The sequence below is a fragment of the Cryptotermes secundus genome, unplaced genomic scaffold, assembly GCF_002891405.2.
Source record: "Cryptotermes secundus unplaced genomic scaffold, Csec_1.0 scaffold693, whole genome shotgun sequence".
Taxonomy (NCBI): domain Eukaryota; kingdom Metazoa; phylum Arthropoda; class Insecta; order Blattodea; family Kalotermitidae; genus Cryptotermes; species Cryptotermes secundus.
Genome location: NW_019722434.1, coordinates 1,417,824 through 1,434,658, shown reverse-complemented (window position 1 = coordinate 1,434,658; position 16,835 = coordinate 1,417,824). Strand labels below are relative to the sequence as shown.

Sequence of the window (16,835 nt, the reverse complement as noted above, 5' to 3'; positions counted from 1 at the left end):
CCGGTACCAACAGAGATGAGTGGTCAGCTTCATGCCCCAACCACTTTACCCCTTGGAAAAGGGCCCCCTGTACCCACCAGATAGAAGACTGGAAGGACTCCTGAGTCAGCATAGATGTTACGGAGAAGACAAAAATCTATTGTTCCTGTTTAGAATGAAACCAGTTTCATCCAACCTGAAGCCTGAGCTCTGACAGCAATCTTCAATAGCAACACGAAATACTCGTAGCACAACGAAACCGTGAACATACTGACAGCAGTTCGCCTTCAATGAAGGTCCTAATTGTGGGGTTGTGTTCCTGGACTTTCACTGACTAGTAACCCTATTCAAAAATGTGTCAACAGCAGAAAAAAAGGTACTTGGAAGGCCAAACTGTAATAACAGCTGTCAATACAACACTGTGATGTTCCTCTGCTAGCAGTAACAATAACATAAGAATTACACAAAAAATGATTCCTTGTTTTAAGACTCATAAAGCATAACAAATACTGCATTCTGTATGAATTACTTATAAATATTCAACATCAATGACTCTCATTACCTTCACATTAGATATATAAAAAAAATATACTTAAAAAACTTTACTACTTATGTAAATCATTATTGGTCCCATCTGGAAATCGGAAGGTATTGCCGCCACAAGCAATTACGAGCATCAGATTATTTGTAATACTTTTTAATACTCATTCGTAACCGAGATCTGAGGTTCTCATTGTGACGAAGATTAAGATCAGTCTTTGGGATGTAATGCTTTGTAGTTTAGTACCTAGGGACCAACACGTACGAGGAACTCACTTCCATCATCTTCAGGGCAGAGAACTATTATTATTTTGAAGATGGAAGAAGCATGTTTCTCCACAACATTTGTACCTACCTACTAAATTATGAAGGATATCCAGAAAGTAAAGATACAAAGTCCATAAAATATTTGTAAAGCATTTCTTTTTGGATTCACTTGTAGCACTTTTACAACATACCTTTATTTACTTTTCAACATAGTCACCATGGATCAGAATGCAATTAGTGAGCCTGGGAGTGAGACTTCTTATTCCAGCACTGTAGAAATCTCCTGCCTCCACTCTTAGCCATGAAGAACAGCTGACACTTCTGGACAATGTTCATAATGTTCATCGATAGTTAGACGTCTGTCAGCATGAATGTTTTCATCAAGTTTTTTGGACGATTTCATCAGTGATGTGTTGCCTTCCACTCCGTATTTCAAAATGGAAATCACTTCTTCCCGCTTCAAACTCATGACATCATTTTCCCACATTCTGCCTGTTCATAACATCTTCACTGTAAACAGAAACAAGTTAGCAATGGATTTCAGCAGCAGTTTTCCTTTCGCGTGAAGAAATCGAATTACTGCAAGAACCTCACATCTGGCGGGATTTTGAATCGACATGGCCATTTTAAACACACACTGCAAGCATAACGTTGCCATGACTGTGGCCAGCGAACTCAGCCCTGTCATACAATTTATATCTCACGTGGCAGCACTGTCATTTCGGGGGGGAAAAATCCCTTGCACTTTTACTGGACTTGTATCTTTACTTTCTGGATATCCCTTGTGCATAGTGTTACATCCCAGAAGACTGTCATCTTAATTCCTAACAAAGAAAGTAACGGTTTTTTTTTATCGGTGCTGAGGGAAAGTCAGTCAGAGTCCATCTAATACTGAGCGCATAAGACTTGAAGTAAACCTGGACGAATCCTGAGTGTGTTTCTTCATGCAGACAGAAATGTTCATGTTAATATCAACATCAGTCCTTAAGGAGGGAAGATGAAACGCGATGTCCAAGCACCGACATGAGCTAAGGCAGTGCAGCTTGAACACACAGCACACCTTGATGGCCCTCTTTCCTTATCATCCAGCCTTAAAACAAGTATTCTGGTCTGATGCTGCATGGACCAGGAAAGGGCTTGTCACTGACAGTACTATATTCTGGGTGTGACGTCATAATTTTCAGTAAATGTGTGCCCACATTTCAGTGTTTCCCTCTGCTTCTTGCCATATCTTGCTGGATGAAGGATGGTGAACTTGTACCAAACTACATGCTGTCACATCTGTGAGAACCTCAAATCCAACAATAATGTTACTTTAATACTCTATAACAAATACACTTACCTGCAACAAAATCCATGTTTGACAAACTAACTTACCTCCAGAAGAAAATTACTACCAAGCAGTGTTCCCAGCCTTACAAAGTAAAACATAAAAACTTTACATAAAAATCTGTAACTATCAACAAGCACCTGATTAATCAGAAGAGCCAACACCTCATCTCTCCTTACATCTCCATAATACAAATTTTGATCCACAAGGAATGCTCAACCTGCCAGAAACATCAGGAGCCACAAACTAATCTTCAGAAACATTTTGATTAACCTTCTGAAGCACATGGCATGCTTAATACCTGCTTGAACAGTATTAAAAAAATTGTTTTTTCACACACAGTGCATTTATGTGATTTACATGATTCTCACAATAAGTAGGGACTACTTCCCTCAAAAGCATTAACTGGTTGGTCTTTGTAATGTGAATGTAGTGTCTTTCCTGTGACATAGGAACTCAATTTTTAAATATCACTTACATGAACTACATTTTTCAAAGTGGTGGTATTCAGTTACATGTTAAATAACAAGTCTGACACTGAGAAAATCACTTTGCAATCCAATAACAGATTGATTCAACTGAAAAGAAAATACGTTTTATTTGTACTGTGTCACATGCTCAAATAGACCTCAAATGATATCCTCTGTGAAAATCAGGTCCAATGTTGCATAGTCTGAGAATTTTAAATCTAAAACTAAACACAATTATATAAATGCATGGACCTCAAAAGCCTTTGGTTTTGCGGCTGTCAGGCTCCAAAACATTTCTTATTCTGGCAGTCAAAATTAAAATTCACATTACAAGGGCCAAATTCATAAAGATGAACAGTGAGATCAGAGATGGTGACCTTGGCCTCAGAATGATCAGAAATATGTACTGGCAAGATTACTTGCACATTCCCATGTCAGAATGACAGTTTCATGTCTTATGCTTCCATCTCTTGGTGCAAGACTAACTCCATGCTCTTCTTCTTCTTACAAAATTAATTATTCTTCAGCAATGGGCAGCAACCTGTTTACATACTGGTAATATTTTATGAGATTTCACAATTTACATTCTAAGGCTGCAATATTTTCCATAATTACAGTCACAAAGTTGGGCGTAGCACAGTTCAGTTACTGCATCTCCAGCTCTGTGAGGTAAGGCAGCTGTGTGGCGAGTGGCTAGGCAATGCTAACTCAGATCATATTTGGTCAGTAGTGTCTCACTGGGTACTGAAGGCAAACAGCAGTATGTGCAACAACAAAGTCTGCTACTTACCTACCATCCACCTTCAGGAATCAGTAGACTATCTGCACATTGCTTTTACCATTCAGATGATCAATCTAGGCATTACAAAGGCTAATACAGAGCTGACCAGTTATACCAACACTTCAGTTTTGCAAGGCACTGAAGGAACATCACTAATACAGGTATATATCTGGTCCCACATGGCACATATAGCTATAGTAAACCAACACGATTAACTGTTTGTGTTGATGTATGTTTCAATGTTACTACAACCCTCCTGTCAGCACTGCGTCAAACTTCAAGTTGTCTTTGAGACCTGAGGTTCTCACAGCAGCGAGTATGAAGATTACTGTCATGTGTGATTGGATGCTACTTAGCCTCATTCACAGAAACTGCAGCTTCCATGCCGAGGTACCCTCTTCTACCCTAAAATTGGAAGAAACACATTCCTTCAAAGCAATGGTATTTCTGACAGACTACATGACACATCACATGTCACTGTAACCTTCAAATTCACCACAACATCAAATCTGTTATCTGATCTTCATTGCATCATTAATATAATTTTAATTTTTTAGAACTATATATATATTTAATCCTTTCCAATCCTTTTTCAGAAGGCTTGCAACATAATTTTCATTCACAGATCCTGTGCTGGAAGCCATCCATTAACACCTTTACAAACTTACATCATGTTATGATAACATGATGAGTGTTATACCTTTGTTCTTCATATCCTTTGATATTTCTAGTTTGTAAAGAGGAACAACAGATGGCACCAGCTTTATATTTTCACATATCAGAGTATTATTTTTTTCATTTTTTCATAACTAATTTGTTATTGGTAAGAGTGTAGCTGCAAATATAAAGGATGGAAAAGGATTAAACTAGATGGAGTGCTGACAAGCTTGTTATCATTCAAACTAACACAAGCATCAAGGTGAATGATGCTACAGCCTCTCAAAGGAGAAACGAGAACGGTGGCTCTCTGTCAGCACAATGAACATCAGGCAGTCTGCCAACAAAGCCATCCATATCGTAACAGTAATACTGCACGACATACAAATTTTGTTCCCGGCCAGAATGACTAAATATTCAACACCAAGATGTCAGAGGTTCACACCTGACACCCACTTACGAAGAACCAGTTTACATAGGGATCTGTGGTTTAAAATAAGGGCAAGTGTCAATTTGGCTTTACTGTTAAACTGCACCACAAAGATATAAACATTCTAAGACCCTAGATTTAAAACAAGACACTAAAATGAGCACAAAATGATTGGCTTGAAATTTTTATTTCAGGCCTTCCTACTGCATCTTCCCCAAAATAGCAGGCCCTGAGTTTTCACAGCTACATGCTTTCAAGGATGACCTATTAGGCAAGCAGACATACAAATCACAGATATTGTTAATTATTTTAGCACTTAATTTGGACTTACCTAGTGCCTGATTAGCACAAACAATTCTGAAAATTACTGTTTCAGAGACATGGCAGCAGACAGTGAGGAGTGGACATGTCTATATTGGCAGTACTCAGAACGTTAACATTGACAATAAGCACTCAATCTGACTGCGCTTCTTAAGTCACATGATTCTGCTGAGGTATGAGAACCTTTCATGAAGACCACTGAGCAGAATTTGGTAAACTATATTACAAACATCAGAATATTTAAATTTCTCTCTTCCTGACTGCAATGTATAAATTCTGCTGAACTTTACTCCAAAGGATACAAAGGGAAGAGAATGCAGTTATTGGTGCTTACACTTCCAAAGGTGAGTTAGATCAATCCTTCAAGAGGCTGAGCTTACAATTCTTACACTACTGGCTGTGAAACATTTAAAAATAGAGAAAATTCTGGAAAAGTAAGGAAGTGAACCAGAACAAACCCACACAACTTGCTAACAACAGGAAAGTGGCAGGTGGTCACACCAACATAAACACATGATGTAAGCCCAAAATTATACAGGTTACAAGGAATTTCATTGGCCATGCCATAGCTCATGCAGTCATGAGACTGGATTCTCACTGCAGAGACTTACGTTTGAAACCAAATGACTTCCTGTGAGATTTGTGGACGGAGTGTCACTGAAGCAGGATTTCTTGAAGTTTTTCTTTTTTCACTTTTCCTTCCTTATCATCATTCCACCATTGCTCCATACTCGACATGACTGCCCCCTGGATGTGTGATAGCCCTGACCAGGCGCCACATTATCACATCCTGAATCTTTAACTAGGGGGCTTCACCTCTGACAAGGCACCTGACTGGTTCCAGAGTGAGGAAGTTTCTTTACAGGATAATTAACTGTGAAATGCATAAATTCACCAGTTTACTAAACTGGACAGTTTGTTATACACACAAACCATACAGTGCAACTATAACGAACTCCACAGGACAGAGTCCTTTCTGAGAAACTGATACTCACTCAATTAGTCAAGAAATCTGTCACCTTTTATCGACCCGAAAGATTTACTACCATGATCACCAGAGCCTGCTATTCTGTACCAGAAGAATCCAGTACACACCCTGACATCCAGACTCTTCAAAATACATTTTAATATTATCCCCCCCATATATGCCTAGGTCTTCCAAGGAGTCTCATCCCTTCAACTTTTCTAAGCTTACTATTCATTTCATTCATCTTCCTTGACTATGTTAACAGCAATATGTTTTCCGTTAGTTGCATGATGTCTGCAAAATTAACATGCATCACAGACACACAGCCATCCCACAAAACATGTGATGATGACACACCTTGTTGGTTATTATCAGGGCCCAGATTTTGATGACATGTCATCTTTTTCCCTTGTATCCTATGCGATGCTCTTAAATATATAAATCTCGGATATGAGCTGCTGGTTACAGAAATGTAAATTTTATAGGTAATTTTTGTCATTTTTTAATTTGGGGGTAATTTTTTGGACTTTTAAGGGTATTTCTTGTCATTTTTGGCCATTTTAGGGAATTTTTCTTCATATGTTTTCTGAAATGTGAATAACATGGAAGTGAAGTGTTCTTTCTTTTCTCCTTTACATCATTTTTCTGGATTTTTTTGTCATTTTTTGAATATTTTCAGGTCATCAAATTCCGGGCCCTGCATATTACATTTTTGGGTCATATTTTAGGTCATTTTTCTGGATTTTTTGGTCATTTTATAGGTCATTTCTTAAATATTTTCAGGTCATCAAAATCCGGGCCCTGATTATTATTATCCCAATGCATGTTTCAGTTATCAAGGAGACAGTCAGTACACCAACAGCCAGGGTCAGAGCCGCCTCACAAGCTCAATGAGACTGTCTTATGTTGGATGCAGCAATACATTTATACTTTCATGGAAGTTCATGTTGTATCTTAGCATCCCGTTGCAGCTGGCATTATAATTTATCTTCAGTTGTGTACCATCCACCGTGCAACAATATCAGGATTTAAAATTCATCACTGCACTACATGTTTCAGCTACTGCCACCAGTTATGCTTGATGTTATATACTCAACTTCTCTGGCCTCCACCTGCCTCAGTAACAGTGAAATGGACACACGTACTAAGCCTCACAGTTTCACGATAAGAATGAGGACATTACAAGACTTTTTAGTATGGCACATGCTTTCTTTCTTTATTTATTTCTGTTAAGCGATGTTACCAGTAGCTCACATGATTAGCATGCAATGGTAGGAAGGTTCCTGGATAAGAAATTGGACAGGATCTGAAGCAAAGCACCTATGGGGTAATTTCAGGTACTATCCCAGCATTCACCTGAATGGACTGAGGAAAACTACAAAAACCTCAGTCAGTGTAGTCAGCATTACTTGACCTGTTGTAGCAGCTGCCAACCATGGGCCAGAATCTTTCCTTACTGATGATGCAAGTTCTGCTGGCATTGCACTCTCTGGCATGGCCAGTGATCAGAAGACAATTTTCTAACCTGTATAATTCATGCTGATATGAATGCCATTTTTTGAAGGAACACCCTGCAGCAAAAGGAGGGTTAAGGCCTATATAGTTCACTTCATTATTTAACAGATTTTTCTTCTTCGAAATGACGTGCACATAGTCACAGTTCAGTTGTGATGACGGTCTTCCGATGTATCACTGGCTGTTCATGTTTGACTGGCTTCGTGGCTGTGTCAGTGGTAGCTGAAGTGTCAGAGGCTACAAGCCATGGAGAAAGCTGGTTTAGGCTTGGCACGGAGCCACTAGAATTCAATTTGGTGGGCTGTGTGTTCGCTGCAGCGGGAGCAGGAGCGTGGGGCGACTCCTGCAACACATGTCAGCACTCATCATTACAGCTAACAGCAGGTGCTCCTGGGTCTTTGCATCATGTGAATGTGGACAGTGGTATCATCATTTCAGAGGTATATGAGCATGTTGCTTCCATCTTTCTATTTACTTTGACCCTGAGGATGGAAGCAGCACATGCCTCAGAAATGCCAGCAACTCTGCCCATATCCACACAGTAAAAGGAACCAAGAGCAGAATCAACATGAGAAATGCATGTTCTGTTAAGCACAAACTGAATTTTAAAATATTGCTTACAATTAATTTCATACGCCACAGGGTTAACACAAAAGTTCATCTGTCGGTGCTACATTGTGCTGGCTCAGTTCAACTACAGCTGGAGCAGCTCATTTATACAGCCAGAAATCTTCAAGAACTCCTGCTAACTTCCATTAGTCCATACGGTGTCACACTCCAGACGACAGTATCTTCACATAAAATATAAGTTAAATCACCACAAGCCACAAACAAAACAAGGGCAACCCCATGATCAGACTTCACCAAACCACAACACAGGGGCACTTACCAGTGACAATGATAACATAAAACTGTGTTAGCAAGTTTGGCTACCTGACTGCAGAGATGGGGCCATCATAGCAGGATCAGTGGCTTCTCTGCTAAACAGGTTAACACCAGAAGGTCACATAGTTCTCAAGAATTACTCACAATATGTGTCCATGGAGTTTACAAGTGAGTAAGTCAGTAAGAAGTACTACAGTGCAGCAAGCTAAACATTTTCCTTTTCTTTCAATGACTGTACAGGAATATTTTACAGCTTACTGTAGAAGCAGAGAAGTTGTAAAGCTGTCACTGTACNGGGGGGGGGGTGTCACAAAGTCTGAGGACCCCTAGGTTAGCCTTCATATCAGTCTTCATGGTAGCGTCTTACTCATTCACATTACAGTAACCATTTGTATCTTGTGATATAATTTCCTGTTTGGAAGGCATACAATATGCTGGGGACCAGCTGCCCTCACTTGGGAGGCACACAACTCACTGGGGACCAACTGCCCTGACTTGGGAGGGATACAACTCACTAAGAACACGCTGTCCTGACTCGGAAGGCACACAACTCACTGGGAACCAGCTATGTACACTAAGATTCACACCAGACACTTCAGGAAAATGCTGCAATAGTTTTTACAATAAGCTCCAACCACTTCCTCTCAGTTAAAACACGATACTACACCTCATTCAACTTTACTGTTAACTCGGTATGAACTTACCTGCCACATACTGTGCAGTCACTATTGAATCAATCCTTCAGCTTGCCATATTCTCCACATTAAATAAACTATACTTGCCCATTAGGGGTCTGAACCTAGGAGCACTCACCTTCGAAACTTTGCGCTGGCGAATGTCGCCAGTGGTCACAGATGGTTGCTTATCAGCCACTGGAGAGCTCTGCACTACAGGGGACAAAGGAACAGTGGGTGATTTTGAAGGGGCAGAAGATGTCTTATCAGATCCACTCTCAGGATTATCATGTGAGATATGGGGCTTGCTACCCACCAACTCCCTGAAAGGGTTTGATATGGCAGAGAGAGACAAGAAAGGGTTCGGCTTATCTGCTGACACCCCATGGAAGGGATTTGTCGGTGGCAGAGACCTCGATTCGGTAGGGGACAATTTTGAGGCTGTAAATGGATTTATGAAAGGATTGTTTGGGTGCAGGACAGGTGGGGGGGAAAGATGTGGAGATTTGGGGGACTGAGCCATTGGCCTGATGACCTTTGGAGACAGGCATGGAGTTGTGTGACTGCCAGAAGTCATGATCAGGCTAACAGGTGGGGGCACCACAGGCTTCTTGGTTGTTGCATCTTCACTGCTGGAGTGGTTCAGAGCGTTCTTGCTATCAAGTGATGGTGACGGGAGTATCACACGCTCCAGTTTGCCATGATCAGACCATGAGAAGTGCGTCACAGTCACTGGGGTGGTGCAGCGCTTCTGTGACAGCCTGCTATCATCGGTCTCGCCCTGTGAGGCATCCTCACTGTGAGCACTGTCCAGTGTTGTGCTGGGGCCAACAGCCATGGAGTTAGCACCACCCAGGGATAATGTGAGCTTATCACCACCCTGTGGCAATGTGCATACAAAGCAGGTATCACCAACAAACAGGGAACACAGCAGTAACAAAACAACAAAAGCAATTAATTACAAGCCAAACAGAAGCACAACCAAACACAGTTCATCAGATACACAACAGTGAAACTTGTTTAGAAACAGATACATATGGCACTCAACTGGGAATATATGTTTCTTCGTTCTCTATACAGCAGCAAGTGTATCCAGCAGGTTGCATTCCCAGTTTAAATGTTGGTCCAGAACCTATCGTGACTTCTGCTGGGATAGTGCCCCAAACTGGGCCACAGCTGCTTCCTCCCATATCCTTTCCAAGGGTATTTGCCCAGAGAGACTGAAGAAATTTATGGAACATTCATAACAAACTACACACAACACAATGAGAGGAACTACCCATCATCACAGGACACATGGGCTCATAGACGAGGGCATATCCCAAAAACTGAACTTATGGACAGAGGCACAGCAGTTGTGTCAGCAATTTTAGGGACATACACCAGTGATGTAGAAGAGATTTTAAAGTTTAAAACTTTTAAAGGTTTTAAAAAAGTAGGATGCACGTGAGATGGCTAACAACTGACATGAATAAATTATGACAGCTTTAATAAGAGTAACCTGTCTCTGGGCCCAGACTCAAACCTGGGATCTCCTGAATACAAGAAGAGACTTGAACACTCGACGAAAATGTTCAGTAAAATATTACTGAGAAACAGAGAGCAGTTTTAGACAAAAAATTTGCTGGTGGCCGAACACAATCTTACGATTACACACAAAATAAAATAAATGTGAGATGAATCTGAACATCCGCTCACTGGTTGCTCTCTCCCCCCTACAAGTGTTTCAGTCCCACATGTTGATCAGCTGACCCTGGGTTACCCACCCTCATATAATAAGCGTGGCATATAACAAGAGCTCCAACATAATGAACACTAACAGCCACTGTCCATTTCTCAACATTACACTTGAGAACAAATATATAAAGCAGGGGCTGATTTGCCAGCAAACTTTGCTGTAGTGTGATATGAAACCTGCCCCAGTTAATTCCCTTTACTTTCTGCATGCTCTCCACCTCCTTTCTCTGTTTTCCCTCCTATGTCCTTCCTTCTGTGTGACATTCTTTCTCACCTCTTATTCTCACAGTGGTAGTCTTCCTTGTGGGCATTTCGCTTCTTGTTTCAGGTTCAATATCTTTTGGACTCTTTTCTTTGTTCGTTCTTAAAATATGTTCATAACATCTTATTCTATTATTTATGAATTTATCTTCAAACATATATATATGTTTACACTACCTTCTCATATTTTCTTTTGTTTCTTATTCCCTCTTCTTGTTCTTCCACATGGTGTAATAGCATGTGTACAGAGAGGACAAGAGACCTACTTCAGAACTACTGAAGCTGCAGTTCCCACAGCTGTAACTATGAACAGTACTGGCTCCTGGGATGTGACACAGTGTAGTCTGGTAGAGGTTCACCCATGTTTTGAAGAAATGTACTGCTTCCTTCTTCAGTGTCAAAGAGTATGCCAGGAAAGTAACCAGCAAAATGCAGGTAGTAAGCTGAGCTTCATGAATGCTTGCAGGGCTTACTCTTTGACCCTGAAGATGGATGCAAGAAACATCGGTGTAGCTGCACCAGACTATGTGTCACCACACCTCAGAAGACAAGAGTGCTCTTCTACTTTTTGGTGTATACTAAGTACTTGTAGGAACAGTGTGCATCTGATGTATGATGTTTAGAAATTGTCATTATATCACAGTTCCACTGTATTATTCAACAGCAGACTGAGCAAGACATAACGCTGCATGGGTTGAGCATTTTCTGTAACATCTAGCGAGCTTCCTTCTCGTGCCACAGCATGAGTGCAGGTATGTCAGCAGTGGCTCCAAACACAACTTCATGTGCACCTCTTCTGGAACTGACTAGAGTTAACAGAAGGTATGAGGGATAGAGCTGAATAAGCAGTCAGCTTACATGCAGCATTTCCTCTTATTGCGAATGCACTGTACTTTTGCAACCACAGAACTTTCTCTATTCTGTGTAGGATCCGGGATAGCAAAGTCAGTATAGTGAATTAGCTATGGGCTGGCTGACCAAGGAAGCAAAACTTTTCCTTCTCTCCTCAGCATCCATGCAGTGGCAACAGCAAGAATGCATGAACCTGTCTCCAATGCTGTCTTCACACAAGGGCATTATCTTACTAACTCTATTCTAAGTATGGCAAGGTAAAGATCTACGATAGGCAATATTAGTAACGAGCAAAAGTAACTCATCTGCGACATGGTTGCTTTCTTTGAGAGTATCACAATACAAACAGCGAAACATCTATTTAAGGTTTCTTTGGGAAGCAGTGAATTTGAGTCCTGAACTGAGGAAAACCTTAAGTGGAGGTGCTTTTACCACTCAGAATGGCTTGGGATTATGTCAGAAATTCTTAAATATGGGAACATGAAATGGAAGTTCCACTACAGTAGCTAAAACTTTTCAGGTGGAGGAACTATCTAATAAAGAAAATAAAGTTTATTCATATAATTAAAAGAACAGACTGGGGTTGATTTGAACTGCACCCAAAACTTCTACCACAATACTTGCACCTTGCTTTAACAGTCAAGCTGCACCACATACTGGCAAGATCTAACTAACTAGTTTCACAGAACTGAGCCCTTCTTGAGAAGCTGCCAGTTGTGCAGGTACTCAATAACTTCCCAGCATTTTATGGAACTCAAAGGTTCATTACCATGTTCACAAGAGTCCCCCATTGGTCCCTATCCTCAGCCAAATGAATCCAGTCCATACAACCCCATCCTTTCTAAGATCCATTTTAGTATTATCCTCCCACCTACATCTTGGTCTTCCTTCTGGCTTTCCCACCAATATTCTACATGCATTCTACTTCTCCCCCTTCATGCTAAATGACCTGCCCATTTCATCATCCTTGACTTGATCATTCTAATTATACTTGGCAAATAGTACAAGTTATGAAGCTGCCTATCATGCAGTTTCTCGTTTGGTATTCAATTCACAATTCAGAACAGGAAACTGACAACAAAATTAGATATCAGAAAACCAACACAAGCCTCCCGAGATCAACGTGGCGCTTACCACAGACACGAACGTAGCGCTGAGTGTGTCCAGAGGTAGAGACAGCTGCTGCTGCTTCTTCCTGCAACATAATGTTACAATGTTACACTGCAGACAGGCACAATGTTTCCGAGTTACATGCACCCACAGACATCTGATGCCAGCCAACCAGTTCGGATTTCTGTGCTCAAGTCGAGGTATGTAACTTGAGAATACTGTGCAATTCTATGAGATTCAGGGACCTCATGGCAGTGATTATACAGACTTTTCTTTTCTGCAATGAAACGCGATGCAGTTTGGCAGAAAGCAGTGTTTTGGGGCTTCTCACTTTCAGTATGAAGAAAGAAACAGCACACTGCTCCAAAATGTTGGTAATTATTTACCAGACTACATGGTGTCACATCCCAGAGAACAGCAATTTTCATATTCACTTTGGGAAAACCTGAAATCTTGCTAAGAGTAAATTTCTGAGGCTTGAAAAATGATAACAAAGACATCCAATTCTATGGAACAGAGGAATTCCTTGCTCCCTGAACCTCGTGGTTCACACCAAGGTCACATGAACCCACCACTGGTCCCACCCTCAGCTAAATCCAGTCCATAACCCCCTAGCTCTTTCAAGTGGTCCTTTCCTTTCATATTTTCTAACTATAATTTTCTATGCATTTCGCATCTCTCCCACACTAAAAAAGAAAATTAAAGCAGAAACCACTTTATGAACTTCCATAAACAAGGGAAGCCTCCATATTTCTTGACCAATAATTTCCTTCCTTCTCTCATTAAGAAGCTCCCAGGATTACTAACCCGTTGAGCAGATTCTTCTCAGTTCCACGCTCGTCCCGGTTGTTCATGTCATCAGAAAGTGGGGTCTTCTTCAGCTCCTCCTCAACTCTGGCTGGAAACAGCAGGCACAAGTTCTGGGTTAGCACATATATTGTGCAAAATACATTGCAGAGGTTGTATCACTAAACACATCCACAGACAAAACAACTTCTGGTCAGCACATATGAAAATGCAGCAATATTTTGAATGACAGTTTGTATAAAGGGAGCCAAATTTAATTAAAATCATTAAAGGTATTTTCAGGAAACTGCCCAATTCATATTTGTTTTATGTATTTACTAGTTAAGAAAAACTGTCAGTAACTCTGATTAAATATAATATATAATAGGTGAATAATGAATAAAAAACAAAGTGGAAAGAAACAGTCAAGACCTAACTTGAGATAATATCCTGATATTTCAGCAGGAACTGAGGAAAATCATAATACAACTCACAATAGTAGCAATTCTGACGTAATCTGATATCTCTCCTTACAAAATGAAACAGACATCACCATGTGGCATGTCAACACAAACAGCCCAGAGCCAGTGAGACAGATACAAACATGCAACAGCACTGCACAGGCAAGTACCTTTCAGAATATTGCACTTAAGCTGGTCAGGGGGAAGTGGCCTGGCACCAGCCGAACCTCCAGAGTACTTGGCATTCTGGTTGTTGGGAACCACTGTCACCAGCAGAGCAGTGGGGCCCACTGCAGCCTCCAAGTCTGCAACATGACCACCAGAAACTCAATCCCTCAGACATGAGACAATATCCCAGATGGAAAGCATGTGAAAAATAACAACATGCAGACCATGAGGGAGAAATGAAACAAGATAGTGAGGTTCTCATTATGTTCAGGATTAAGATTATAGGCTTCTGAGATGACACCATGAAGTTTGGTAAATGAGTACCACTTCAGAGGAATCTGAGGCCTCTTTTCAAAGACAGAGGCAGCAGGTTCCTACCTACCAAATTACAAAGTGTCACACCCCAAAGTATGTAATTTGAATTGCCCCAAGTTTTATATCCAGGGTAGGATGGTAAAACACTCTGCAGGCCAACAATAGATGATAGGAAATCATAATGGAAGAAACCATTTGTGACCCTGTGTACAACAGGATAACATGGACATTAGGGGAACTACAATGAACTGTCCTTCCTATTAATACCTTGGGCACTGTTCATCACTGCAGCTTTTTTCAAACCATGCTTCAGAAACTGGTTCTGTTGCTCTGATCACGTGATAGGATAAAGTAAGAGAACGCACCCTGTTCGACCTCTTGGCATAAATGGTCTCAGACACTGGACCCTGAAAAAACTGATATAATGGACAATGTCCAAAACATTGCTCAAAAAGACTGTTGTACCCTGAAGGAGGCAACAGGTCCCTCCAAAATGTGCATGCTACACAGCATTACATTCCAGATTACCATAACCTTTGAAACTGGCCATTCTCAGTTCACACAGAAAAACAAACAATTCACACTTTCCTGGGAAACTCAGGAGACTGCCCAGCCGTGTCAAGGGACAAGAAAACTGGACATCAATGGGGAAGGTTGTTACATTAAGCCACAGAGCTCTGGTAACCGAAACAATGAAATATGTAAATATTACAGCAAATTTAAAAGTTGGTCTGAAGAGGTAAGTAAGCCTGTACAGGTGATGCTACTGGACGTAACAGCCTGTGTAGGTGGTGCTACTGGACGTAACAGCCTGTGTAGGTGGTGCTACTGGACGTAACAGCCTGTGTAGGTGGTGCTACTGGAAGTGACAGCCTGTGCAGGTGGTGCTACTGGAAGTAACAGCCTGTGCAGGTGATACTACTGGAAGTAACAGCCTGTGACACATCACACAGTATTCTTAATGCTGAGGTGGGTATGAGGAAGAGCTTACCGTCAGTCTTAGTGGATGCTCCGCATGTCGAAGATGCGTCATTCAGTGAATCATCAGTGTTGGGATTGCCCAAAGGCTCTTTCACCAGACTCTTGAGCAGCGAGTCAAGGTGTTCCTCGGCAGCTGTGGCCACTGCACAGTGATGACACACAGTTGTTATGCAACTCAACACAAAAGCATCACAACTTCCTTCAGCTTACTTCCCTGTATTCCCCATCCATTTGCTCAGCCATTCTGCATGAATGTTAGTAGTGACTACCACATGATAATCTTTGTTAATGGCGAGGACTTCTGACTAGCTGATGCAGGTCAGATGGAGCTAGAGGTGAACACAACACCAGATAAGAAGGGGGAAGCCTTGCACGCCATAATGACCACCATCCATAGGACTTCTTTATGTGGGTTCAGTAAAGAAAGGGATGGGTGGTTAGCTTCATGACCTGGATGGAAACACAATATCTCTGGTGCCCACAGTATATTAGGGAATCAGTAAATATGTTACAAATGAAAGCAAAATGGCTGTAATGGATGCAATAGGTTTTCTATGTGTATCACTAGGTAGCAGCACCATCCAACTTCATAACAGTCACACACAACAGCAAGCAGGAAGTGACACATTCAGATGGAAAGGTCTGTGAAGGGCATAAGATTTAAATAAACTGTTTCAACTACACTGTCTTTCTTTTACATACACTGATGTGAAATTGATGTGTTCAAAAAGTTCCTGGAAGTTGCTATAAGTAATAACGTTCTCTACTTAGAGCTTATCGAATGTTGTCCCCTTCGCATCAGTCCACCTGCACAACAATGCACCTCTCCCACTGCTTTTTCCGCTCTTGCAAGCACTGCTCAAAGGATGTTTGTGTTATCATCTTCAAGTCATTTGTCACATTAGTGAGGATGGTTTTCGCTGTCTGAAATCCTCTTCTTTAAAGGTAATTTTGAGTTTAGGGAACAGAAAAAAGTTGGGAGGGGACAGGTCAGGAAATGGGGTAGGAATTGAATGTTTTGCCAAGTATTGTCTAACTGGCAATGCTGCGTGTGGAGCATTATCATGATGCAGGAGCCAGCTTCCTGCAGTCCACATTTCAGCTCACTTTCTTCATACTGCATCCTGCAGACATCTCAGAACCTCCAGAGAGAAATCTTGATTGTCTGACCTTTGGAAGTGAATTTATAATGCACAAGGCTTCAATGCTTAAAATAAATGCATTGTTTTCGCTCATGAGTGCAGCTGTTGTGCTCTCTCAGGGCAAGGCAAAGCAGGGCTCTTCCAGTGTGACTGAAGGAGATCTTCACAGATGGAAATTGCTGCAGTTTCTGGTCACCAGGAAAGTA

The 16,835-nt window shown here is 41.2% G+C and overlaps 1 protein-coding gene across 2 annotated transcripts in view; it reads right to left on the bottom strand.

Annotated features, from left to right (window-relative positions):
- Positions 1-1,638: 1,638 nt before the first annotated feature.
- LOC111861476 (band 4.1-like protein 5) overlaps positions 1,639-16,835 on the bottom strand; it is a 42,350-nt gene continuing 27,153 nt past the window's right edge. The window contains exons 12-18 of one of the 2 annotated variants that reach the window (XR_004512678.1): positions 15,498-15,629; positions 14,194-14,328; positions 13,584-13,674; positions 12,801-12,861; positions 8,956-9,696; positions 7,099-7,600; positions 1,639-3,772 (exon numbers count right to left, since the gene is read on the bottom strand). Coding sequence is in view for 1 of the 2 variants with exons in the window: in XM_033750318.1 (XP_033606209.1) it covers positions 3,730-3,772; positions 7,401-7,600; positions 8,956-9,696; positions 12,801-12,861; positions 13,584-13,674; positions 14,194-14,328; positions 15,498-15,629 (1,403 nt within the window). In the remaining variant the exon portion in view is untranslated. The remainder of the gene's footprint in view (positions 3,773-7,098; positions 7,601-8,955; positions 9,697-12,800; positions 12,862-13,583; positions 13,675-14,193; positions 14,329-15,497; positions 15,630-16,835) is intronic. The other variant, XM_033750318.1, reaches the window with a different exon arrangement.